This window comes from Trichoplusia ni, chromosome 9 (assembly GCF_003590095.1).
Source record: "Trichoplusia ni isolate ovarian cell line Hi5 chromosome 9, tn1, whole genome shotgun sequence".
Classification (NCBI taxonomy): Eukaryota; Metazoa; Arthropoda; class Insecta; order Lepidoptera; family Noctuidae; genus Trichoplusia; species Trichoplusia ni.
Window position 1 is genome coordinate 13,783,746 of NC_039486.1, and position 27,279 is coordinate 13,811,024.

Genomic DNA, 27,279 nt, shown 5'->3' on the forward strand with positions numbered 1-27,279 from the left:
TATTAGATGTTGGATATGCGTGGATATGTTGGATAGCTTACTACTACATGAGTACGAAATAGGAGTAACGAGAGTACGAAATAAGGGTAAAAAAATGGGACCGAACACATGTTTGTCCAGTTGCCTAGTCGTGCACTTTCAAAATCTCGTTTTTGCACTTCCTACGAATTTATAATTATTATACTCTATACAACAATTAAGGCTACAAATGAGGGCTGAGCATGTAACATCTATCTGTTAGTGCAGCCAGTGAGATGATAAATATAGAACACGGGCGCATCACTATCGATCCACCGGATATCCGGAGTAATAATAGTGAGCATGGCCCATCCCTATTCTGTAGCGACACTCGGATTGTTCTGTGTAAACAGTTGGTTTGATTCGATTTATTTTATGCTGCATATTCTGCTGGTATTTACTACAAATCTACATTAGGTTTTCTATATTCTATATTCTCTACTCCCCGATAATTTACTATGATTATTGTTATTTGTTAATCAACAGCTAAAACTGTACCACTTTAGATGATCTACCTTGACCACTTAAAGTAGGAATAGTATAATATGACTAGCCGAGCCAGTAAACGTTGTTTTGCCATCGTGCAGATAAAACATTATGTTGATATAAAAATACTTGGTTATCCCAGGGGTGTGAGAAATAGATGTTGTCCGATTCTCATATTTACCCAATATGCACAGAAATGTCAGTAAGCCCAGCGGTGCTCATAAGCCTGGCCAGCGGGATTGCCCGAAAGGATTACCATGGCCCCGGTGCACAAAAGGCAAAGGAATCATGGGTTTTAGTCAGTAAAAATCTGACACTTCCTTCGGCTCAATCCAAAGCGGGTCATTTGATGATTTCCCAACCCGAAAAAAAGGACAAGTCTCTGAAAACAAGACCTTGAGAAGGTTAAGAAGGATCAAGATCATCCAGCCATCAAGTTCAATTTGATCATCTTCAAACTACTGGAACAAATTAAATGTAATTTTGGGCATCCCAGATTCTTTACAAATATATCCTTTTTTAATAAACCTCTCTATAATCAGAATAAGGCTCTCCAGAATGCCGCGACAGTTATCCAAATGTCAATTAACAACACTTAGCGCGGCACCATGGTAATGCACCTTTATATATCGCAGATATGACTTCGTTATTGTTGTATGAGCCTCGTAATCACCGTGTAATTTGAGGGTTAATAACGCAAGGGTTATTTCTAAAGGTAACTTTGTTATGAATATATTTGGGGTTGATGATGAGAGTGATATTTCTAATGCTGGTTTCGATCGTTCTTTGACTTCTTTTTGTTTGGTGTAAGTACCTATATATACTGCTTTAGGATTGTAATATGTGAACAAATTAGTTAGTGGATATGTCATATTTAAACAAATATTATAAGAAAAAAATTGTGACCCATCATATTTAGTACCGTATTAACTGTTACATAAAAACAATATCCTTTTATTATTTGTTTGGTATAGCGGCAATAAATATATAAAATCTTTCAAAATTCAACAGTCTAACTATAATGGTACAAGAGGTACTGCCTGCTGACAGAACCACTGATATCGGAGCCAACATGAATAGGGTTCTTTGGATACAAAACACTAAAAATTAATCAATGCCTTCTGTTAAAAATAAAAGAACAAGACACGACTAAATTGGCACATAAAAATAAAATTATACAACTATCAACAATTTTCACGATAGTTCAAAACACAATAACTGCAATTTACTGTTTGCTTCATAAATATCACAATAACCATAATCCGTTGTTCAAAGCTCCTACAGTTAGTACTGTGACCTCTAGGACAATAACGTGGTTAGTTTAGTCGATAGTTTCTTGTGTAAATTGGTTTATCAAGTGGTGCTAGCAAGTGGCTACCTACTGAATTAATTTGCAAGTTTAAGCGGTCTCGGTGACATGCTGATAACTTCGCTTATCGAGGAACTTCGATTTTTAACTTTCGTTTGGAAAAATAATTGAGGAAAATTCGCCATATTATGAACATTCGGGATGCGCTATGCTGATTTCGCTTATGTTTTTTAATATTGAATATCGATCGCTGGATCTGACTGCTTGATATAATTTCTGACATGTCACACTCTTGTACCTAAATAAATCGAAAAATACAATATTGAAAACGGACTGTACGTATTGTGTACAGTACTCTATTTATAACAATCTCTTCTCTTGGTTTCAGATTTTCCCGTTTTTCCCTTTTTCCATAGCGCTTTATTTTTTTTTTCGAATATTTCAGACCTCATAAATATGTATTTACGCATATATATACTTAACCTGACACAAAAACACATTATTCTTATATCTCTACACCAGAAACCGTTAAACGACAATAAAAAAAAACATTAGAAATAGTATTTAAAAAAGGAAACGAAACGCACATTGTCAGTGACATCCAACCCTTTGTCCGCTCCGGCAGTGCGAGTATCGATTGAGTGAGTGAATAATGTACGCGGTGCCGGTCGCCCGGCGTCCGGCGTCGGCGAGTGAGCCGGACCGGCGTCCGTCCACCGGTCAATTAGTCGCCTCGCACTGCACTCACTGTTACTGCTATTGTTTTTGATGCAAGTTTTATCTGGCGGAAAAGTGGTTTTGAAAAGTTTTTCTCTGTTATAATGATTATGGTTGTCACGGGATCTGCCGTCATCATCGTATATAGTCCAACTGTAAAACTTATCACAACATTGGTTGTTGGTAGAAAAATGAAATTTGAGCTTCGAAGCTCAACATCATGAAATCGATGTTTTTCTTTTATGAGACTTTAAATTTTGTACTTATATTTGAAAGTAGGTAATTACATCCCCTACTTAAACAAACGTATTACGTAAACTAAGTACCTCATGCACGTTGAGTTCACATCTCATTGTACACGTCATTGAACACGACGTGACGTCATTCCAGTCGACGTGTCTCGTGCTTTGAATACAGATGCAGCGTGACACCAGTTATTAACGGAGATCACAATACAGACTACATTTTGGTCTAGAGAAAACTAAGCAAGCCAAAACAACACAAAAGCACATACAAATTCAATATTTGTATTTTAGACTAGACCTTTTGAATTTTTCGGTACCTGCTTCTGAATTTTTAATACCTGCCCTGTACGAATATTGAAATACCGAACGTGACGTAAGCCGGCTCCGATCCGAGCCGGATTGATAAGGCAACTAATTAATTTTGCATCTCGGCCGTGGTATTGTCCTGAGCCCCTAGTTAGTGATTCTGTGTGTACAAAATTATGCGGCAGTTGGCGGGTTAACACTCAACTCGGAATTTTCTCCTCTCGTGTTAATAATAAATGTTTGGGTAACTCATTTTTTTCGGTGTTCGTGTTGAAATTTTGATCCTCGGTGTTATGTTAGCTGAGGAAACTTTGTTGTGTATGAGGAAAATAATATTTCCTGCAAACAAAATGATGATTAATTAATGATTAGATAGATGATCTACGTGCTAAAGTAGGTATATTTTATTAGATTATTAGGTATTGTTTTTTTTATACAGGCAGAGTTTATCGCCAACATTGTAGTAACAATGTAGCCGAACCATGAAATAATTATATAGGGACGCAAAATATTTTCATAATAAACTTGAATATAAAATTATAATTTTCTTTTGTTTTACCTCTTTATGAACACGAAGCCACACAGTGAATGATGATTAACAAACATAAAAGAGGTTTTATGTGTGCCGTTAAATGAGACACGGGTTCATGTTATGAGGAAGTATTAGGTGGCCCGTTTCAGAGTATAACCGTGAAAAATACTGTAGAAATGGAGAAAACTATGTCATTTAATATTCCAGTTAGCATAATATGATGCCTTCCAGCCTGCCTGGGCAGTCGCGGTAGTTTGCATCGCGTTCCCGGGGTCTCATGTACATACAAGGGTAGGGTTAAGCACTCCGGTGGTTTAAGCCAGTAAGTAGGGGCGGAAGGTGGCGAGGTACGCCAGAGAACCTCGGCACCTTCCCCAGGTCCAGTAAATGAGGAAATAACGGGGCAAGAAAAATTAGCTGGAACTTGCTGAATCTCCTGGTCCAAAGGTCGTGAGGGACTGAATGCATATAGCAATGGACTGGACTCTATGTTGTAGATTAGAAGAGGTATCTATGTTGTAGTTTAGAAGAGGCTTATGTCCAATAGTAGACTGCAATTTCCTAATTAGGATAATGATAATAGTAACTTTGGCCTACAATCTTCTTTTAAAACACCCACCCTTTTTATCCTAAGCGAAATCTTATAGCAAAAACTCACACGAGCTAAATCGGCAATCAAAATTCCGTACATTTCAATCTCCAATAGAATTCGCGCGAAATACTTGCTTAATCAAGGTAGAGCGAGTTGAAAAACGCAAAGTGTATTGGAAGCCGTGTATGGCGCTTCAAAAATCCTCTATCAAAAAGTTCGACACATCAATGGACGTGCAAATTAGATTTGTTAGTGGACGTTCGAACTGTTACGTGTCGCAGGCATCGAGAGGGTTAGGGTTTAGAAGTGGGGTTAGTTATGAATTATGGTTTTATTGAACTCTATAAAAGGATAGGTCGTATTATCTTTATGCCGTTTTTTTAATTTTTTTAATAATGTTAAGTATTCCCTTGAAAGTAAAGAGATAGAGTAACTTTATGATTATTATACGATAATTATTCTTTATTATTAAAGACATTTTTTTTGAGTTATTAAAAGTCATTTTCTTACTTAAAAAACCTTTTCTTTTTAGTTATGGCTGTTTGCTTCGTTTCCTATGCCAGTTACTCGCTTCAAACTGACATAAATATTTTCGCATTAACTAACACGAGAAGAACCCTACACAGAATCTCTGTGATTTAATTACTCTCAGACAGAAATTAATGCATTGTGTAGACATATTGATTCTATGGTGAAAAAATACCGTTTGGCTCCATGCCTAATTACCGAGCTTATCGGTAATTACCTACCGGCCGGCCGTCCAATCAATGCATAGCTATATTTTATACCCACAGCGCAAAGTCTATAGGAAGCCGACCTCGGCATAGCTTGTGAAAAGGCAGGATTACCTAGACGCCTATGTGTACAGTGGACGTTTTAATCAAAGTATCAAGACTGTTTAATTTATATAGAAAAGCATTGGGACATCGTATCAAGATTTTTTTATTGTTTAGAAGTTGTTGTAATATTGGCTAATTTTGTTTCAAAGAGGTACTTATGTATTTCCAATATAGGTAGCAAATTAATTCCAATTTATGAATAATCCTAATTTCATTTGACATGGCGACAAATCTTGAGCTGCTGACAGTACATTGTCATTGTACTGTCATTTGTTTTACAACTATAGGTCTAGAAAATTTGGTGACCTGTGAATACATGAATATGAATAGTTTTTATTTAATTCTTTTTTTTTTCTTTTTGGCTGAATTAGTTATACCAAAAACAAGAAGTTTAAAAAGCAACTAAGATCAGATTTGATAAACCCTGGCGACGCGACGTCGCCGAAGTCTAAGTTTATATCTAAAAAAGTTTTAAATTAACCTGAACGGTGCTAGTCGTTGGAACTTGGGTTGATTAAATCTAGACCTTTCTGTAGACTGCGTCGTAAAAAACTTTGTAAGTTTTTAATAAATATTATTATGCAAGCAACGTCAGGATATTTAATCAGGATCAAACTTTACAGTCCTGGATTAGCGTCGTAAAAAAATCCTATTAAATCTCTTTTACGAAGCGAAATAAAAAGGCAGAAGACTACATTTAGTATAAACTTTAAATAGTTAAAAAATAAACATTTGTATGCATGTATGTTATGAAAACGCAATGAACTATTAGTAAATTTAACTCCTTGATCGGTCACCATTTATTAACATATTGTCTGGCCTGTTGAGCTTGTAGTAAGTGGCTCTGACTGCTATACCGGAGGGTTCGGTTCCCACCAAGGTCAAATGTTTGACGGACGGACAAACACGATCATTTGTTCTGTATCTGGGTCCATATTTTTTTTATAATATTATGTACGTATGCATTAAAAATAAATAAGGACCTATGATCTAGTACCTACTTATAAACCATAACAACATAATAGCTTTGCTTAGTTTTAAACTAGATGGCGTTGCGTGAAACTTATGAAATATTGTCATTATGATTTATTTAGTAAACAAAAATTAGACGGATGTCCTTTAAATCCATAAAAAAACTGAGTGTCATTAAATTTAAACCGACACAAAATATCGAATTGGTGAGACAGTAGTCGGATTACTACAACTGGAAGCATATACGTTCTTATACGAAGGCAGCAGTCACGACATGGCTTTCCATCAAAAGGTATTAAACGCCACAAAAACCGCCCGAGCTCTACGGGAAAACTCTCATGTTATCAGTTTCATCGGCAATTAAACTACGGAGAACATTTTACAAAAACTCGCTTCTTTTTCAGTAGGTTTCAGTTTAACTTTGACAATTTCATTTTCGCCCATTATTTTTAACAATTTTTCACTGTGGCTGTGATGTGATTACAATTAAGTTGTACGTCACGTCTTGATGACTAACGAATTTGCTCATTAAATCATTATATTATTAATTATTTTCATTTATTTATTGTTGAGACTGATTTGCCATCAATGCGATACCATTAAACCTTTAGTATGACAACTGAGCTTACTATTTTTTCACCTTTACATTGCCTCAAAATCATGATTTAGGACACCGATTGGTTATGACACTACTCGGGCGAGACCGATAAATATGCCTGAGTAATCCGTTGATAAGCAGTCATGCTCATGAGATTTAGGATAAATAACTAATTAAAATCATCACTTAATCACAAAATTTAATAATAACCTCACAGACAGATTGTTTATTATAAATATCAAATTATATAATTTTCCATTACGTAATGACACAATAAACAGTTGAATATTTAGACCGTGAACTAGAAACTCCTTTAAAATATATCTTGAAGTACATTGGTTGTATGTGTGCGTCAACAAAGCGGGTCCACAAAGAGGCACTCAGTCTGACTGACGTTTTAATGGAGCCCCATGTATTTATTCAGAGCCTCGCTTCGGACCACAGCACCGAACGGATGACGGAATTCGCGCAGACCGATGTTACACAAATGGACGTTTTGCTTTTTAAAATTGTATTTTTTTCTGTGACAATACCTATTAGTCTGTGAAAGAAATTTGGACTTTTTGTAACGAATCTATACTAATATATAAAGCTGAAGAGTTTGTTTGTTTAAACGCGCTAATCTCAGGAACTACTGGTCCAAATTCTTTTTGTGTTGAATAGACCATTCATCGAGGAAGGCTTTAGGCTATAAACCATCACGCTGCGACTAATAGGAGCTAAGATATAATGGAAAGTGAAAGAAAAAAACAGGGCAGGTATACCTAAATCATAACTTATATCTTCTACCCACGGGGACGAAGTCGCGTGCAACAGCTAGTATCAAATAAATTGATCGAATGATTTTTGAAAACTTAGTTGACCAGATATTATGTAGGTATTTTTTTTATATAGACCTATAATTAATACATAATTAACACAGTAGAATAATCTTTGGGCCCTGCGCTTTAAGATTTTTAATTATTTGGCACCATTCTACTATACATCAAAAATACTACTTTGTCCTTACGTCAAATAAAATTGGGATACTATACCTATATCTTACCCAATGTTTTGCCACAAGGTTACTTTTTTTTCATTTTGAAGGAACTTTTAAAGAAGAACTACAATCAACACAACGTTCTCTTCTAAGCTATGACTACACTGATAAAACTACTATGACAGTAGTAATACACTAGCACGCGGTGCACCTGCTCCTCAATGAAGGACATTTCTCAAGGGAGACGTCTCCACCTCCTCCTTGTCCAAGATCAGAGATAGTTCCTGATACAGATAAACTGGTTCATGTAGGGTTGTGTTGACTGGCTACTCGGCATTATATCGTAAACATGGCGTTTATCAGGCCTGCATCTAAATTCTGCTTGTTAGGTTTTTATTGAACCGTAAAATACCGGCACGTAGTTCTACTGGTATCATATACATTTGGTTCCAAATCATTGAATATATTTTTCGCAATAACCCATATTAAAGTTTTGAAATAATCAAACTCATATAGAAAGATCAGAAAGCTAAATCATTAAGGCTTAATAAAGTACAAATCAATTTGGCAAGAGTTCCCAAAACTTTACGTAACTTCACTATAAATGTATAATTTTTGCGTGTGTTGTAAATTTATATTATAATTAATGGTAATGAATCCTCATAACTTCCGCTTCCTGGCTTTTGCCTACAATATTATCGAATTCCCCTTGCTACATTTTCCTTAAAACAAAAACTGAATTTTCCAAGAACACACAGCGAAATTAAGGAAAGTGAAAAAGTTCTGATTTCCACATTATAAGTGTTTTAAGTATTTTAAAGTAAATCATTATGGTGTGTAACATATGAAGGCAACGCAAGAAAATCAAAACAATTGCCAACCATTCGATCGCCAAAATCTGAGAGGAGAATTCATGGATCGCACTTATTCAAATGAAACTGGAAACATTTCAATTCAGTGCAGTGCTGCTACAAGTTTGGCCCTCAGGGGTCTGTCTGGTGTAAGAGGGCCCCTTATCTAAATCAAATGCCCTCCGCTCTGGCGCGACACAGCTTGCTCGAACCCAAGATTTTTAAAAGGATCTTTGTTAAATGGGTAAAAAAGGGTAACATTTACTATAGCTGTGTGTTGGACTTCGATTTTTATTGTTTGGAAGCTTCCGTACGGATAGTCAGTGTTTGAGAGCTTGTTGTTTAAATATTTGTGCATTAGTTTTACATTTATAGTTTGATACATAAATATTTCTTAATATAATTTAAATTACGCATTACTCTGTTTGAGATACCAGATAGCGAATTCCTATCGACTAAATCGGTATTTTTTAAATGAACACACCGTACGCAATTCGGGCAAAATTGAATGATACGACATCCCAATTTTAAGTCTAAATATTATTTTAATAATATGTGAAATCAGAACAGATTTTCGAAGATATTTTAATAAAATATTATATTTTGGTTCTAAGATAATATACCTGAGTACAACGATCACAAATCCTTATTTTATTATTATTACATTAATTTCATTAAAAACGTGACTCAGGTTCAAGAAAGCTTCATAGTCAATGTTTTCGAGGTTTTTTACTCATTGGTAACTGTCTATAAATAAATACAAGTTATTTTCCTCTTCCGAGGGCGAATAAATACCTTCCACGTGTAAATAAACAGTACGAATCAAACTGGCGACAATGATGGTTTTGTACAAATAAGAAGAAAAACAAAAAAAAATGTTTACAAACCATGTTTATGACCATAATACACGTTGCTTAACCTCGATTTTAATTTTTAATTCCTTTTTTTACAGTAATTTTTACACTATTACGGTATTTGAAATACAGCCTGGTGACTGACAGACAGCGAAGCTTCAGTAAAAGAGCTCGTTTTTAAACTTATAGATACGGATCTCTTAAGATCCCTACCAGAAAACATCTTCATAAGTAGAACATAATTATGTCACCAATCTAGAATTACCAAGAAGTAAGGTCTAAAATTATTTTCCACCACTATTGTCAGAGTAAAACCAAAACCATAAACTTCTATCGATAATTCGATACGCAATAGTGCCACCAGATTGAATCACACCACACTATGCGGTTCTATTTACATAGGAAAAACAAGGAGGGGAAGAAAAAGTGTTGCCAAGAGAAACTTAGGTGCAACTACGGAATGCCACTTTAAGATCGTGACAATTCAATAAGAGATTTGGGGAAATCCTTTAAAAGTTTAGCTTTAGAGTCCCTTTTATTCTAAGTACGTAATACTCGAATAGTTTGCCGTTTTAAAGTGGCTTTGGCTGTTTCTTTTAAATGGATGGTTCTGATTTGGCGTCATTTTGGGACAATAGGATTTTTTGCGAACGGAACTTATAAATGATTATGTCAATCAATGGCAAAGCACAATGTCCTCAATTGATTATTGTTTTGGATTACATTAATTAGGAAAAGAAAAGTTATGATTGATACTTTATATTAAAAAAATATTTGTAGGTACTCATTAAGGTTTTGAATGGCAAACATGGTGTATGGATCAGCAAAACGTGATCAAATATTTTAGAAAATCGTAATTCAAAAACCTATATTTATATTGCCTAAACCTTTACTATATTATAGTGACGAAAACAAATAAAAGTTCAAACGACGTGTTTTTTATTGAAACATTAACACGATACAAGCATTGTTATGCAAAATCTTGAAAAAAGAAACCTCTTTCAAATACACCTCTGAAAATACCCTGCGAAGCGTAGAGACGGAAAAACCTTATCAATATCTAAATAGAATCAGCATTAGTAAATCAGAATCGTACTGCGATAGACAAGTGCTTCGGCGAGGAGATTTCCTCAACCACATAATGCACTTAGCTCAGGATAAACGTGGTAATGTGAACGGAGGCCGCTCGTATATCGTCTGTGTCGCAGATCGAATTAGAAATCGGACGATGCCGAACATGGATTGATCGGACGGTTTCGATTTTGGCAAAAAAAAATCGTTTGAAACGCTGTCACGTTGCACCGTTGTTGTTGATAGTCGAGCTCCAACAGCTCAATTTCGAAAACTTACTTAGCTTTGAAAGTTTACTAAATTAGTTTACGCTAAATTAAGACTTACTTATTTAATGAACAATAAACAGATTTTACAGTAATGTAAAATCATCCTATAAACCCTACGAATTTCCTCGTAAAGTTCGATTTATGCACAGCACATTTATCAGAGCACGTTCAATAACGACTCTACGAACCATTTCAGCCATATTTTTATCTGGAAATATTTTATTCAAGAACAAGAATAGAACGCATTTTTAGGAATTCATTCGTCTCCCACCAAATAGGGAACAGTGAAACAAGCTCTAAATCTTTACCGTGTGCGCTCAACCGAGTTAGGTCGTTTTCGTAATAAATGGATTTCTATAAATGACTGCGACATGCTGCGCGCTAGGGTTGTCGTTTTTATCAAACGTACTCGCGCCGAGGTGGGATGTCTCGTGTTTGTTGCGAACTTAGTTGATTGTGACTGTCGTGTGTAAGATGTATTTATATTTATTTGAACAATAGTGTCTGAGAAATATTTTTAAAGCACTTACTTTTATAAGCGAGATGTGAATACGTGGGGTCTACATTCTATCCTGTTTCCACATTTACTTTATCACTATTAAGCTACGTAATAATTAATTGCGTAGCTTAATAGTCACTTTTGAATGATTTCTTTAATCAGTTTTTAACGGTTTTACTATTTAAGTTTGTCAAAAAAAATAAACAGCCAACCCAATTTTGAGCTAACAAACTAACACGTTTCTTCTCTCAGCTAACATTAATCACAGGCCCAATAACTTGACTACACTACATCAATTACTTACGCCCACACGCGCCGTCACAAACTTTGACAGTTCAGATATTGGAACATTGGGTATGCGGCAACCCTACCGTGTATCGTCAGAGCTAGTTCACACCGATGTCACGTGTGGTGGAATCGTCCGCCGCCCGGGATCGGATTTCGGCTGCCATTACGTGCCCAAAGTGGCTATACTCGAGATAGTTGAAATCGTTTAGGTTTTATACATGTCTGCTTAAGTTAAACCGTCATTGTTGTGAGATATGACGCTCCCGCACGTGACGTGGTTAGCGAACTGCTTTTGCTTTTGTTTACCGATCTACATGCGTATGCAGCAACTCTCTTTAGTGTGATAGCTTCTTAAATCATGTAGTATAGAATAGTGCAATAGGGTTTGAACTTAATGACCAAATTATGGTTTGAAGTTGCTAATGCTTTCTAATAAAATTTTGTACCGTTCTTCAATATTCGTAGTTTACAGTAGCTTATAATGTCAAACTTGACAAAACTTACTTCTGAAGAAAACTTGTCTTGGAATTAGCAAAAAAAAGTCGTGTTTTATTAAATCTTAATATTTTGTAAAAACTTTTGATTTTGATTCTATATTGCACAATCCGACACCAGATTCTCGGCCCACCAATTTCTGTTAAAAAGTAGTCTCATTTGTATTTTAATAGATCTTCAATGATAATACTACCTTTCATTATTAAATGATGTAACGGTTTACTCACGCGTATTTATCGGGGTAGCCCGACTAGTTTCGGACCCAACCGGAGTCCTTAATCATGAGCAGACGCGGCGGGATCGCGAGTCGAACTGACGTCAGCGGCCGCGCATCTCGCTGCGTAGCGCCGCGCTCGCGCCGTGAGCGGCGGAGGGGTCGGCGACGCCGGTGTCGCGGGTGGGGGGTCCGCCGTCGTCATCGTCATCATCCGTGCTCCCGTACTGGCTGAGTCGGTGCATACCGTGCTGACCGCGTCGCACTCCAGACTTAGCGTCGTTTGAAATGACGCAGCATTCAGTGCTGGTTTCCACGCTGGTGGCAGTGTCCATCCACGATCTCTGTTAAAATTCGGGTGACGGCTGATTTCTATAGCCTCCCGTACTTTCCGCGGCACGAAGTATTTTTCCCTCGCTAGTACGGAGGCTTTGTCGAATCTTATGTAGTGAGCCGTCCCCGCATTACAGACGTGTTCAGCCACTGCCGACTTCTCGGTGTCCATACTCTTCATGCTGCGTATGTGTTCGCCAAGTCTGGTTGCTACATTGCGCCGGGTTTCCCCAATGTAGCTCAGGCCGCAGTCGCACGGTATTTTGTATACTCCCGGAACGCCCAAAGGATCCTTGTCCTTGGGAGTGCGGACCATCTGTCGCAGTTGTCCTGGCGGTCGATAGATCGTCTTGATGCTATATCTTCGGCGTAACAAGCGACCTATCTTGTCAGTGACTCCTTGTACGTATGGTAAGTACGCAGGAGTGCGTTGAGCCTCCGCCGGACGCTTGCGAACTTCACCCGCAATTCCCAGAAGACGTCTGCACTGGCGCCACTGATAACCGTTGCGCTCTAATACGTCACGCACATGCCTTAGTTCCGCATCAACGTATTTGTGGTCGCATAGAGCAAGTGCTCGGTTCAGCAGCGTACGAGGCACCGAAGATAGGTGTGAGTGGTGGTGATGAGAATCGGCTCGTAGGTACCGGTCTGTGTGCGTCGGTTTCCGGTAGACGGTGTGAGTCACGCGTCCGTTCGGCTCTCGGATGACCAGCACATCCAGGAACGGTAACTTCCCTTCGCTCTCCTCCTCCATGGTGACCTCTATCTTCGCATGCACTTGGTTAAGGTGTGACGTCAGATCCTTCAATCCGTCCCGGGTGACGACAGCAAAAACGTCATCAACATATCGCCACCAGTATCGCGGTTTAACACTGGCGGACTCCAGTGCTTTTTCTTCGAACCACTCCATAAAAATGTTTGCTACAACGGGCGCGAGAGGCGAGCCCATGGCCACTCCGTCAATTTGGAGATAATAGTTCCCACGCCACAGAAAATATCCGCTTTTCAAACAGAAAGTGATGCTCTCAACATAGCCAGTAGGTATTGTAGATCCGCCTAAAAGGGTAGTTATTATTTGAATGACTTCATCTACTGGTACGTTGGTAAACAGCGACGTTATGTCGAAGCTGACCATTATTTCAGTGTTCTGCAGCTGTATACCATTCAGTAACTCAACAAAATGACGGGAGTCTCTCACGTAGCTGCTCGTTTTGCCCGTGTATGGCTGTAACAGTGTAGCCAAGTGACGCGACAGTTTATAGGTCGGTGCGTCTATTTGGCTAACTATAGGTCGTAGGGGCCAATTAGTTTTATGGATTTTTGGCAAACCATAAACGGGAGCACGGATGATGACGATGACGACGGCGGACCCCCCACCCGCGACACCGGCGTCGCCGACCCCTCCGCCGCTCACGGCGCGAGCGCGGCGCTACGCAGCGAGATGCGCGGCCGCTGACGTCAGTTCGACTCGCGATCCCGCCGCGTCTGCTCATGATTAAGGACTCCGGTTGGGTCCGAAACTAGTCGGGCTACCCCGATAAATACGCGTGAGTAAACCGTTACATCATTTAATAATGAATCATTCTCACGACAGTTACTATCAAAATACTACCTTTCATCAATCTTTATCCTAAAGATAGCCTGCCTAAAACTGTAAGTAATGATTAACTATAAATATAAGTGTCGTGTATGGGAGTCGCCGGCTGCACGCCCTCTAGCCTCACGCTGTCGTTCCGTTTGATACAATCTTTTACCTTTTTATTTTTAGATACAAAAAGCTTAGAATCATTCAGGGTGACGTTACTTTTATAACTAAAAAACTATTATGGACTGTATTTTGTATAACTTCTGAATAGTAAGACGTTTATAATTGTAATCTTTATTTCGTGGAAATTGACAATTGCGACGAAAACCTAGGTTTAAGTATTTCGAATCGCCTAATCCGTCCTTCCACAAGTTACACATACTAACAAAGATCCCACCAAGAGCAAGAAGTTACGTATTCACCGTATGACATATCGCACAGATCAATTTTCCACCTGACAAGGCAAACAGCAAGCAAATTAAGACGCAGTACATAATATAGGAAACAAGGCCATTTGTTACTCAAAGGTCTGATTAAAAATTCCATTTATGTTCAAACATAAGGCACAAAGCCTGCTAAAGCATTCACAAGTAAATTAAAGGCATAATAATCGGCATGAATGCTAAAAGTACACCACATAAAGAAAGGTCCTAGCTTATTATTTCAGCGGCATTAGGAGCGAAGAATATTGCCCGGGGCAATTTACGAGCGACATTCCGGGGGCCTTATCTGTGATATTAAAGATTTCATTAAATCATGGCGCGGCCGCAATAAAACAGTTTGATACCACATTCATGGGCCGCCGCGTCGGGTGACCAACTTAATGACGTGTACAGTTTGACCCTAGGAGGCTGGTCGGAGGGAGGGGTGATTGGCGATTACTGGTGCTTATGTATTTGGACATTTTTGATAGACATGTTTTCATAATTTTTATTCCTGCACAAAAAAATCGAACTTGGTAATTTGTTAATAGACTGTCGTAGAATAAAATAAAGAGCTTTTGGGAATATTTATTTTTACAAAGCATTTTTGGTTTCTATTGTTTAAAAATTTGCACATGTATCAACTTTTCATTCGGCTTTTAGATTTAATGAACACAAAACGTGGATAACGAATAATTTCAAAAGTTGATCATTCATTTGCAAAATGATACCGCTTCAATCTTGTAACTTGTAGTAGCCGATCAAATAGTTACAACTTGAGATATTCAAGGATTTACTATTTGCGAGTTCACCCTACGACCTTGGCATAAGGCTCAAAATACATTATAATTTAGTTCCAGGGGATCATATTTAATTTATTGCAGAAGTATTTGGGCAGTCCTAAAATCACGATCGCGTTTCGAGAGGCACTTGCTGAAGATACGTAGTTTGACTATAAATTTCACTATCTGAAGGGGATGTTTGCAACCAATGAAGGAACAGAAGTTGGAACAAACTTTTGGAAATAGTTCTAGATGTTCGGAACACAAATATTGATCCATAATGATTCCACTTTATACTAAAAATTAAAAAAAAATCTCTGTAATTTCGTAAATTGGTCATACGTTATTTGGCATTCAAAAATTAAGTATACTAGTGAGCTTGTTAAAAAATATATGAGTTATATGATAAGTTTAGATTCCAGCGCATTGCCATTGACACTAAAACGCGGATAACTTGGTGACGCGGATAAAGAGGCGGGTAACAACTAAGTTCTTCCCAAATTCTTTAAAAAAAACGGAGAGTAGCATTGCCTTGTAAAGGACATAAACCTACACAATACGCAGGCCTTCGGGAATCTAAATAACTTAATAATATTCCTACACAATTTCATGTTTATCATGTTTTTTTGCTTGTGACGTCTATTGATATCGTCGCTACATTTTTATGCTGCCCATCGGACCTTTTTTTAATACACTTCACATAAAATTAAGGAAATTCCTATTTACCAAAAATGGCGGAAATATAATATGACGAAGGAAGACATGTTTATTTTGGAAAAAGATAAAATTTAGGTCAACGTACTTACCCTCTCCTTAAAACGGATAAGTAATGAAATTTCACCTCGGCGTGGCGCGACCGCGGAATTGTTATTTATTTATTTCCCTTTAAATATTATTAGGATAAGGAAATTTGATAAAAGGTTATCATGACTACTTTTATTTTTACTTACCGTGTAACGGGAACTGCGTTGTAATGTATTCTTCAGACACTAAAAAACTGATCGGATATTAGTCTTTTTTACAAATGATCCATCATACAAAAACACACAGGAAAAAATATCTTCTAAAAATTTAACGTCATTCTTATGCTGCTCTAAAAAAAAAAAGGATTTAACACCTGCCTGTAAGTTGTAATTGAATAAACCCTCTTTGCCACGAAAATAGTTTTAAAATGTCAAAAGAGCTTAAACATTAAAAAGTATTAAAAACTAAAACCAACGCATGTGTTGGCTGTAGTTTTTAATCTTTAACAATATTGTTTCACAATATTACACAAAATATTAGTACAAAATCTGCAAATAAAAGGAACGTTTAGGGTGTAAACTCCTTTTGTAGCTACTGTTATAATGATAGAGTTCCCTTCATACGATAATTGTAAAATGTCCGGTGTTACACCCCGAATGAACTATAATGACCCTATATCCTCACCAAATTAAAACGCAACCTGTATGGGGTTGAGTTGTAAAATGCAAATAGAAAACCTTTTACTACCGCATTTGAAGGGTTACCCAGTTACCAGGTAGGTAGCCGTTTCGTGGTGTTGTTGCCATTGCAGAAATAGGTCATTAATATAATGAAACACACTGTGTTCATAAAAAGAAAAATATTGAATGAAAAAGAGAAATAATATATATATTGTATTATACAGCAGTTTATTTTTAGGTAGCAACGATCTTGTACTCCTCCAAATTTAACATTATATGTATATTCCACCACGGATTTGAATTTTATCGACATTTTGGTGTGCATGGGTTAAGCAGGACCCAGACTTGACATTATTACTTACGTAAGGTAATAATTAACTTCTATTTTAGAAAGGAAAGAGAGTTAACCACTTATTAAAGTCTGTGAGGATAACTTCATGCCAAGGTAAAATTTATATAACAAGCTTTTTTATTTTATCAAGATTTTTAAAGGTTATATCTAACATCAAGATTATAAAAGAGATAAAACGCTTTCTTTTCGTGAACGAAAGGCGAGAAAAGGCGTTTTAAAGTAATGTTTCAGCTTGTATCCTGTCAAGTCTTAACTGCCAATGAAGGAAGAAGGTAATGATTAGCTATAAACATTATTTTAGCAAGAGTCAATTTTGATGACGTATAAATGGTAGCTGGCAAGGACTGAATGTGGAAGGCGAAGGAAAGGGTGTTGTGGCTAGGAACTTGGAAGAATTATATGAAGTACTATACATTTATTGATATCGCAATTTGCCGATATGTGATATTAGTTACTAAGAAAATACAACCTTTAAGTTTCAGAAGAGACAACAAAAAATGGAAGTACGAAATTTTGTACGATGATCTGTATTTTGACAATCGGTTTCCACAGCCAAATCAAAGGCAATTCATAATAATATAGCTTCACAGATGCGCCATAACGAAATAAATATACCTAAAACTATGTGCACATGTTCGACAGTGTTAAGAAAGAATTCTTTATTAATTTGATACACCATCTGTAGGTATCTTCATTGTTATTTGATAACAATTCAACCAGGCCATTATTAAAAATTGCTTTTACAAAAACTTGGACATATCGTCTCTGACATTAACCCGGCAACCCTTCGTAGGGTTGCCCGAGGGCACATTGATAATTATTACACGGTAGCTGTTGAACCTTCTTCGGCTAACGTTCCCGTGGGGAGCCCTGGATTATGGCCGTATTAATTAATGTAGCAGCCAGCTCCGACGTGACTCACTTACCTATTTGTTTTGATCTTGTATGCTCACTTTACTACAACGAATATTTTTCTTGATCTATTACTATAAGCTATTGATGATAGGTAATTAGTCTTACTTGTACGAGTAGATTTAGTAAATGGTCATGTTCGTTATTGGAAACTTGGAGCGTCGAGACTGTTTCAAACGATTATATAGAAATATGGAAGGAGGTTTTATTATTGTCAGATTTAGATTAGAGTTATTTGCCTATAATGTAGAAATTAAGCAGCATATACATTTTGTCGGTCTGCAACATACAAATATTTATGCGGAATGTCTGATCGCAAACTATGAAAGCAGCTTCTGTGAACTATATACCTATATGGAAAATACAGGCGAATCATGATAATAAAATTAATGTAATGGATATCTAAATAAATAAAAATAAATCAAAATATACATACTAAACTTGTGTTAACTACGTTTTCCTACAACCCTTTTTACAACATTACTTATAAACAAACCGACAAACGGATAAAACTTTTGCGGAACACGAAAAGTAGTGGTTTCGTGACCCACGCGCCAATCAGAACAAAACTACTTGAAAGTTACCGAGCACTTTAAACAATATCACTAGCGCGCCTACAACAAAGCTTACGAAACGTGAATAATGAATAACAAAAAAACTTACTTAAACAACCACGTGTACACAATCAACCACACAGAAAACACAAAACTGTCACACTGATATAACTAATACACTCTTATTACGATAGTTTAAGGTTCATTTTTCTTTATTCCTAAAATACCTTTGTCGCTATTGTTGTGGACTAGTGTACAAGTCGCCACAATCTTTGTAAGCCTTTTCGCTTTTCCCTTACGTTTTCCGAAGTGAATATTTCAGGAGAGATTTTCTTTGCGAACTGTAAGTATGTAACCAACATGTTCTCGTACAGGGTGTTCGTGTTTTCCCACCTTTGTTTTGTTGAGCCTATTATTATAAACAGCTTTTCTACTCTTTGACCTATTGTTGTGTTGTTTACTTTCATATGTGAGTAACAATATTTAAGTAACTTACTAAGTTTATTTCATTTTTTATTTTTATTGGACTGATTTTAAACTCGTACAACTGTGTAGTTTTAATATGATCTTATTATTAGGCCTTTGCTCGCGTGCTACCTCCTTTTTAAACTGGTATTGGTTCTGGGCGGCCCCTGAAGACAGCTGACATTTGTGTGAGTGTGTGTATGGAAATGACATTACGTAATATATTTTTTGGTATTGTCTTGATTGTATGTAGCAATACATCATTTTCACTTCTCAACCCTCTCACAGACGACAGTGTACACCCTGTAGTATGACTAAGGCTTACTAGGTTAGCAGTCCCGAAGGCGTTAGCAATATGTAGGTTAGATTGAGATTTTTTAAACATAGGTACTTCATTCTTTTACCACATAAAAAAGTTAGGTAAAACAAAACCGGAATTAAAAACAAAGCTTTGGGTGAAGCACTAAAAAATGTAACTGTACAGTATTCTAACAAAATGTCTTTAACAATTTAGATTAGGTAACTGACACAAATATACCTAGATCAACCGGAAAAAGATTAATTACGTTCCCGAACTAAGTAAATACAACCAATTATTTGTAAAAAAATAACATTATTATTTTTTCAATACAAATTCCAATTAACTGTACAATACACAGCTGAGGGAATCTGATTAAATTCATACAAAAGGCAAGTTAAATACACACAGATCTGTATCGTAGAAACCTCGGGCGCACCACTCAATGCTAAGGTATTTCCAATTACTCTCGAATCCTTCCATTTTCCAGTTGCGAGGAATTTTATTAACGCTATCCCTTTCTGTTTTCGCTTTCATAATGAGGTGGGAGAGGGACGGAAGGCCAAGGATTTGAGCCATCTCATGAGGCTGGGTTAATTTCCATTCGCCCGGAGCGACGTCTACGTTCACCTTTCATACGCAAATTGAAAAGATAAGCCTAACTATGTATTTGCTTACTATTTGGTTGGTGGCTGGTGGCGGAGTCATTGTTGGAGACGACTCTACGCCACGGCAATCTACTGGAAATGAACGTCTTAATAAATATCCAGTTATTTCTGGTCCCTTTTTAAGTGTGATCGTTAGTCGCATTAACAAAAGGTACTTGGATCTCGAAATATTGTTTATTTAATTACTTTTGTGAATCTATCTGGTAACCTATTGTGTATATTTTCTATTTCCAAAGTCATCAATGTAAGCCAGTATTTAAAACCAAACTTCGTTCTTGAAAAAAAATCGGTAGCTGAATTTATTTGACAAAGTCGTACAATAAATGATTTTTGACATATCCCTTATCAATACACAATCCTCGCTAAAGACTTTCAATTAGCTCAACATTGTAATCCACACGTAATCTCTAAAGCAGGCTGTAAATTAGTGACGGGCAAGTTAACGAGAATGGAAAGTCAGATAAGGTAGAGACAGGAGTAATGCCGGACCCACATCACGCGTCCGTCAGGGCCCTGTGAATATCAACTGTTGATAACCTATGGGGACCATGCATAGCTAAAGGTTACGTGACTTATGCCCAAACCTAATTTGTTTTCTATACAAATGTTAATATCTTTTGTGCTTATGTTAAATGTTTCTATATTCAACCTAATCTATACTAATGTATAAAGCTGGAGAGTTTGTTTGTTTGTTTGAACGCGCTAATCTCAGGAACAACGGGTCCAAATTGAAAAATTCTTTTTGTGTTGAATAGACCATTAATCGAAGAAGGCTTTAAGCTATAAACCATCACGCTGCGACTAATAGGAGCGAAGATACAATGGAAAATGTGAAAAAAAACAGGGCAGATATAAATCATAACTTATATCTTCTACCCACGGGGACGAAGTCGCGGGCATCAGCTAGTTTAATAATATAATTTAATCCAGTGTTTAACACGAACTCTATAATTAGGATAAGTTAATTAGCAACAAAATGTGAGTCACAGTCATCCTTCATGACAAGGGGATTAAAATCTATGTGCTTTGCAAGAAAACTTTAGTATGTTACTAAAAGTAAGTAGACACTTCCTAATTATATTTTTAGAACACGTGGATACTATAACGAGATTTTGAATAACGTAATAAGGAACTTGGCAGTCGTTAATTAAATTAAGATAGTAATTAATTAATAAGGATCTGTGCTAATATTTTACTGGTTCATGAGGAAGGTTCAAATATAGAATGTTTCTGGCAAATATCAAAGGAAATTGTGGTATTTCTTTGAGGAGGGTATTCACTTATTTCTACTTGGTTTATTAAAGTCGGCGTATATTCTTAAAGTATATTATATACTAACGTTTGCCAACAACACAACCTACGTAAGTATCAGCTATCAAAACAAAAACTATTTTTATGTGAAATTCCAAGCTTTATGTTTCTCTCTAACTTTTATAATTTCCCACTTAGATAAAGGTCGCCTTCTCCTTTTAAACCCTCTATCCATCCAAGATTATGATCATACATTGTCGTATGACACTTAGACCTTCGTAATAATAATTTCAATAAAAAGTTCTCAAGAAAGCCTCTGCGCGTTGGACCTGTGTCCCCGTGTACGCCTTTAAAAAGGACCGGGTCTCTTCCCATGAAGTTAACCCGTGAATTAAAAGAGATTTCAATAAAAATAATTCATAAAGAAAAGGTAGAGCATCTTTCCTTCCGTACCACAGCCAAGCTACGTCGAGTCTGGTACAACATATGCATCTGTAGGTATTCTAAAAGTGAGTCAAGAGGCTGAAGTCTTGGTAGTAGTTTGATAAGTGACATACGACATCTGGAAAGTGCCCTCTACATGAGAGCGCTTGAAACCTCTTCCGTACGCACATCTACGTAACATGATGTTTGACTTGGCTGTCGTACTTACGGCAACTTGTAGTTAATATGGAATCGTAACTACATTTTATAGGCTAACATTTGTAGCTATTTTCGTCCCTAAAGATTATTATTCTTTCTTGTGAACCAACAACTGATGTCTTGTCATGATGTCTTCTTCATCAAGTGTTAGCTAAAGAAATAAAATAACTGAGATTTTTCAATTAAAATGAAAATTGGCAATAAAAATATAGAAAATAAATACACAATAATTTCAATATTGTTTGATATATGTATTCATGTTTACAAACTAATTAAAAATATTGATTTTCCTTACTAAATAGAAGTAAGTACAGATATTAGAAATGCCAATAGACAGATTGATTCGTCCACGTCATCGCACTAAAATTCCAGTTTTCCACAGAACTCTACTTACGTGTTAAATATGCAGGAGTTTGAAAGCGTTTTAATCAATCACTCCTTTACCGTCTAACAGATTTAGAACGAGCGAATTACGGAGGTTTACTATTTCGGATTTCATGGGTACTAGTGCAGAGAAGTTAGGTGACTTTTCAGTAGACTTTTAGAGGACATAAGGCTACTAAAATACTTATCATTAAATAGGTAGAGTCCGATAACATTTGCAAAAGTAAACGATCAATATAGAATTCTCCTAAAAAGCAAAATCCATTACTATTGACGTAAACGCAATTGTCGTGGGTTATCAGAACTGATTAATTTGCGATATGTTTTATCAAATTCAAGTAAGACATGTTAGAAAAGTAACTTACACTTTTACTGAATAAACTTAATCATAACTTCTAAACAAAAGCGTTCTATAACATCGTCTTCACCTTTCTCCACAACCAAGTTGATCGACTACACAAAGAGCAAAACACAACGTACCCAATTCTAAAATTAGCTTCATCCATAATTCCTTCGCTTGTATCTAGGAATGAACACGAACGCAAGTAAACAAAACAAACCATTCAGTTAGCATGCAGCAGAGGTCATCGACATTATCATTACGGCTCCTCAGACACTGACCGCCAATAAAACTTAATGTTACAACAAACCTTTTCAATTAACTGCGTCTTAGGATTTTAATCCGCGTCTTGAGAATGGAAATGAGGGGTGGTAAGCATAAGTTAAGATGTACACTCGTTAGCTGCTATCCTGGTACCGTGGTTGATTATCCGTACTCTTGTTACTGTGAAGGATCGAAAGTTAGCTTAAATCTTTGATTAGTGGAATCTTAAGACTACTTAGGTATGTATCTGAACTTGCTTATGTACATAATGTAGAGATTTTATAGAGTCAAGCAATCTTTCGATAACAGTAAGGTCTAACATTCATTTATTACGATTTTCGAATTGGCAACATAAGTCAAAACAGTAAATTTATGAAGAGAAATTCCTCTCAGTGAAAAGACATTATCTATCACAATTGAATCCTGCATAAATAATTAATTTACGCACCTATACGACTTACCTGCCAATTCCAATTTCCAGGCAATAACGCCGCTCTCCCAAATCTTATCTACAACAACATCCGTGAGATGAACCAGCTGATCTATTAAATATGTACACGCACTTCATCCCCCAGTTCCCAAGATAAGCGCGTCTCGACAATTTAATTCGGAGCAGTTCAGTATATTATATTGGACGGCGATATTTGCTCCACGCCCGCCCTGATGAACTTTGGTCCTAAACAAATATAAACAAAAAACTCTCGGTAATTCGTAGCTGAGAACAAAAGTTTACCTGACCCAGTATTAAACCTTTGTAGGCACGTTCGCTATTTGCTAACATAAAGTATTTTTCGTTTGAACCATGAACGAACTAAACAAACGCAAACCGTTTCCGTAATTAACGTTCGAGAGCATGGAAGAGCTCTATTTTAATTTAGAATCAATGGAATATCGTTTTGAAATGGAACATTCGGACGTCTGCAAATTGAAATGTTGATCGAATATTGTAATTAGCGACATCTATATTTTTATGTAGGTATGTGATCTTGCGCTTATTAAACGACAGGTGGCGCTACATTTACATTTAATTAGTAATATTTTTTCAATTTCCTTTTAAGATTTAAAAATTTCTATTTTTTAATTTAGTATGTTTATGTGGGATTCATTTTCCCTTGAATTCTTAGAAAAGACAAAATTAAAACAATTCTCATCCAAAATACTTAAGTTCTCTTGAAAAAGTAATCATAGCCTTTCCTTTTACTATTTTCCTTTTAAGTTCAAAGCGCTTTGTTTACGTATTTCGTATTCAAGTCGCAGCAGTAAATTTAAAAATGTTATATTTTTCAGACTCACTCACCTTTTCCCGGGAATAATTTAAACTGTTACTTAGTCATGCTCTTTTCATATAGTTTTGTAGAGAATTCGGAATTGAAGGAGCTCGTGGCTAAGCTATAACTGCATAAGTGAGTCGATCACAGGTTAAGCTACGCTTGACGCGGTTGGTCCGTAGATGGGACCATGTTTGTCATAACGAGTTCCTCCGTGTTTCTGGAGAGACGTTAAATTGTTAGTCCCGGCTGTTATTCGTACATCTTTGACAGTCTTTACAGGTAGTCAGAAGCTTGAAAGTCTGACAACCAGTCTAACCAAGGGGTATCGTGTTTCCCAGGTAAATAAGTTGAGGAGGTCAGATAGGCAGTCACTACTTGTAAAACACTGAACTTGTAGACTTGTACACTGTACTTGAATCCGGTTAAACTGGAAGCCGACCCCAACATAGTTGGGAAAGGCTAGGTGGATGATGAGAGTCCTCAGAATTAGCTTTCAATTTATTATTATACATAATATATGTTAGTACAGATATCGATAACCAATCTCAGTACAAATCCCGTCGACCCAAACTAACATATGTTGTAGATCCAAAATTCTGGGGCATAGTGTGCAGTAATGTACTAGAGTATGCGCCTATAAACCGTTTTACGATCTCGTAGGCACGCCGACACTGCACAGATTACGGGGCCATCAAACCTCCCCCTAAATTATTATCTTGACACATTCTCGGCCACATTCGCTTAGTTTAGATACGTTTGATTGAAGAAACGTGTTGCGGTTATATGATTGATGGAGTGTTGCAAGTGATAATTGTACTTGATATTCGGTTTAGCAAGTGTTTGTTTTGGAGAAAATGCTGCCGTGAAACTACTAAATTATTTCCACGTTAAGCTTCTTTTTTGTGATTCTCGTTCAATGCTAATATTGGCAGCTGTGGCAGTCAGATCTTTCTCTCTTCCTTCATTTATACTAATGGAATAAAATCAATAGGGCAAGTAGTATTTAGGTTGCTCCCCATTAAGTTTCACATCAAAGAAGATTCCATCATTACTTTGAAATACTCAAAGAAGGACCATAACTACATTTAATTAATATATTTTTTATCATTGACTTTAAGAAGAGGCGCATTAAGAACATTATACAAGAACTGAGTTAAATTAATAGTATAGTATACACACCATACTTCGCCCGCACGGGCAAGCAAAACCACAAAGCCAGTCCACCAATCATGTGAACAATGAAGGGTTCTCCTGGGGCAGAATCTCAGCTTACGACGTTTGAATCTGGTTGAGATTGTTTACGAGCGTGTAAAGCTACTACTTGTGACCAACGGTGTAGACTATTCAGTATTTATGAAGTATACATGTAATAGTGAGGTATATATTTAATATTTTGTAATTTTATGCGAAGTTAATGTCGATAAGATGCTTGATAGCAGTTGTAAGAAATTTGTAACGACACATTTTAAATTGCCGGTGACAGATATTAGGGCCGAAGCACTGCCACCAGTCTGAATGCATAAATCGCGGTATGTTTTTGTCTCGTTTAAAATTCAGATAACAATTTTAAAGCTTACCAAATTTCTACAATTTTGAAACACACAATTTGGTATAAATCTAGGAAAAAGGTTGTTTCCTTACTTTTTTGCATATTTCTTCGGTTAGAACAAAGAACTTCCGTTACGCAATATAAATCACTAACTATCGTCCAGCACGATAGCAGACATCAAGTTCGCGCTATCATAAGAAACTCTGACCTTGCGTATTATTGTAATGGTATCGCGCACAATTTCGCGGGTTCAACACCCGACCCTCAATGTTATCGACGATTTGTTCGTTCGTGAACCGCAATATCTGGAACTGTACCGATTCGCTGGTATAAAAGTTAAGAGCGGCAATCGTCAGTAGCGCCAAACGTTTTACTCCCTGATTTTATAATAAAACGGATACGCGGATAATACTGTTCACCCTTCCGTTGTCGGGAATGTATGGAACAGGAAACGGAGAAAAGTAATGGTAATACATCGTGTGAATTATGACTTCAATTAGACCAATTAGGTCGAAAAGTTAAGTCAAATATTATTAAGATAAATGTATAACAATTGTGAATTTAAAGTCCATTTTTACTTTTACAATTACCTTAAGATCTACTAAATAATTTTATCTGTTAGATAAAAGTGTATCTAAATAAAAACGATCAAATATCAACAAAAAGACCCTGTACCTACAGTTCTACATTCAAATTGACATAACGATATCAACTTTAATTAACATTTGTAATGACAAAGAATACTAAAATGTTTATCTTTTAATAGGAACCAACACAGCGACGTAAAAACGTAGTCACTCAGGAATTGTTACAAATTTTTCAGCTAGCCAGCTTTGTAAACTGAAGCGGGGCATTGTGGAATAATGACGAATAAAATAAATGCATGATTTTAATCTACACCGCTGGCAGACTGTCGTAAACAGTTTACGAGCGACCACTTAGGAAGGGCTTGAGCTATAGAGTGAAGCGAGTTGACACGCTGTAGATGACGTAATAAGGTTCAATAATTCATTAAAACATCGATTCCGGTTATCATAGGAGCAGATTAACTCAACAGCTTTATTCAAGAGTTCATATTTAAATGATTGCAGAAGCATAGGACCGTACAATAAATCTAGACGCCTATTCTATCTAAAGTGAACATGTAAACATGTGAAAAGAAAAGTGTTTTAAGCCGAATGAACCTTTTAAAATGGAACATAGGATCAAGGAGCTTGTCACTACCTTAAACAGCACAGCGTAAAGGGGCGTGACACTTCCGCAGTTATGAAAGCATCTCTCTTTGAGCATTGGTATTAGCCACTCTGTGAACTGTACTACGTCAACTTACTTTCACACCACCTCTTCGAATCCCAGCCCACTGCTTTACGAATATCATCATCAATAGTTTTACTATGAGCAGATAGCCCAGTCAACTTTCAATTCCGATATACGCTTGTACCTCATACCATCCACCGCGATACCGCAACAACGCTCGCGTCAAACGGCCTGCCTCGTCCAACCCTTTGCTAATGCGATTTCTGTTTTATGACTTACGTAACGCGGCCCGGCCTGCGGCTGAATGTGGCTCTTGATTAGAGCATCTTGCGAAACAAAAGTTCTTAGTATTCTCTATACTGAGAGTTTGAGAGGTATTATGTTGTCAC

General features: G+C 36.7%; 2 protein-coding genes across 4 annotated transcripts in view; one reads left to right on the forward strand and one right to left on the reverse strand.

The window, feature by feature from the left end:
* Positions 1-7,811: 7,811 nt before the first annotated feature.
* LOC113497446 lies at positions 7,812-13,419 on the reverse strand. Its single transcript, XM_026876999.1, has 2 exons — positions 12,997-13,419; positions 7,812-7,877 (listed from the first exon to the last, which is right to left on the reverse strand). The coding sequence occupies exons 1-2, from the start codon at positions 13,417-13,419 to the stop codon at positions 7,812-7,814; spliced, it is 489 nt and encodes a 162-aa protein (XP_026732800.1).
* A 559-nt stretch (positions 13,420-13,978) lies between these two features.
* LOC113497286 (nidogen-1) overlaps positions 13,979-27,279 on the forward strand; it is a 31,264-nt gene continuing 17,963 nt past the window's right edge. Inside the window, exon 1 of one of the 3 annotated variants that reach the window (XM_026876772.1) lies at positions 13,979-14,017. The gene's annotated coding sequence lies outside the window, so the exon portion shown is untranslated. Of the gene's footprint in view, positions 14,018-14,051; positions 14,124-27,279 lie in introns of those variants that run through there. The other 2 variants (XM_026876774.1, XM_026876773.1) reach the window with 2 other exon arrangements.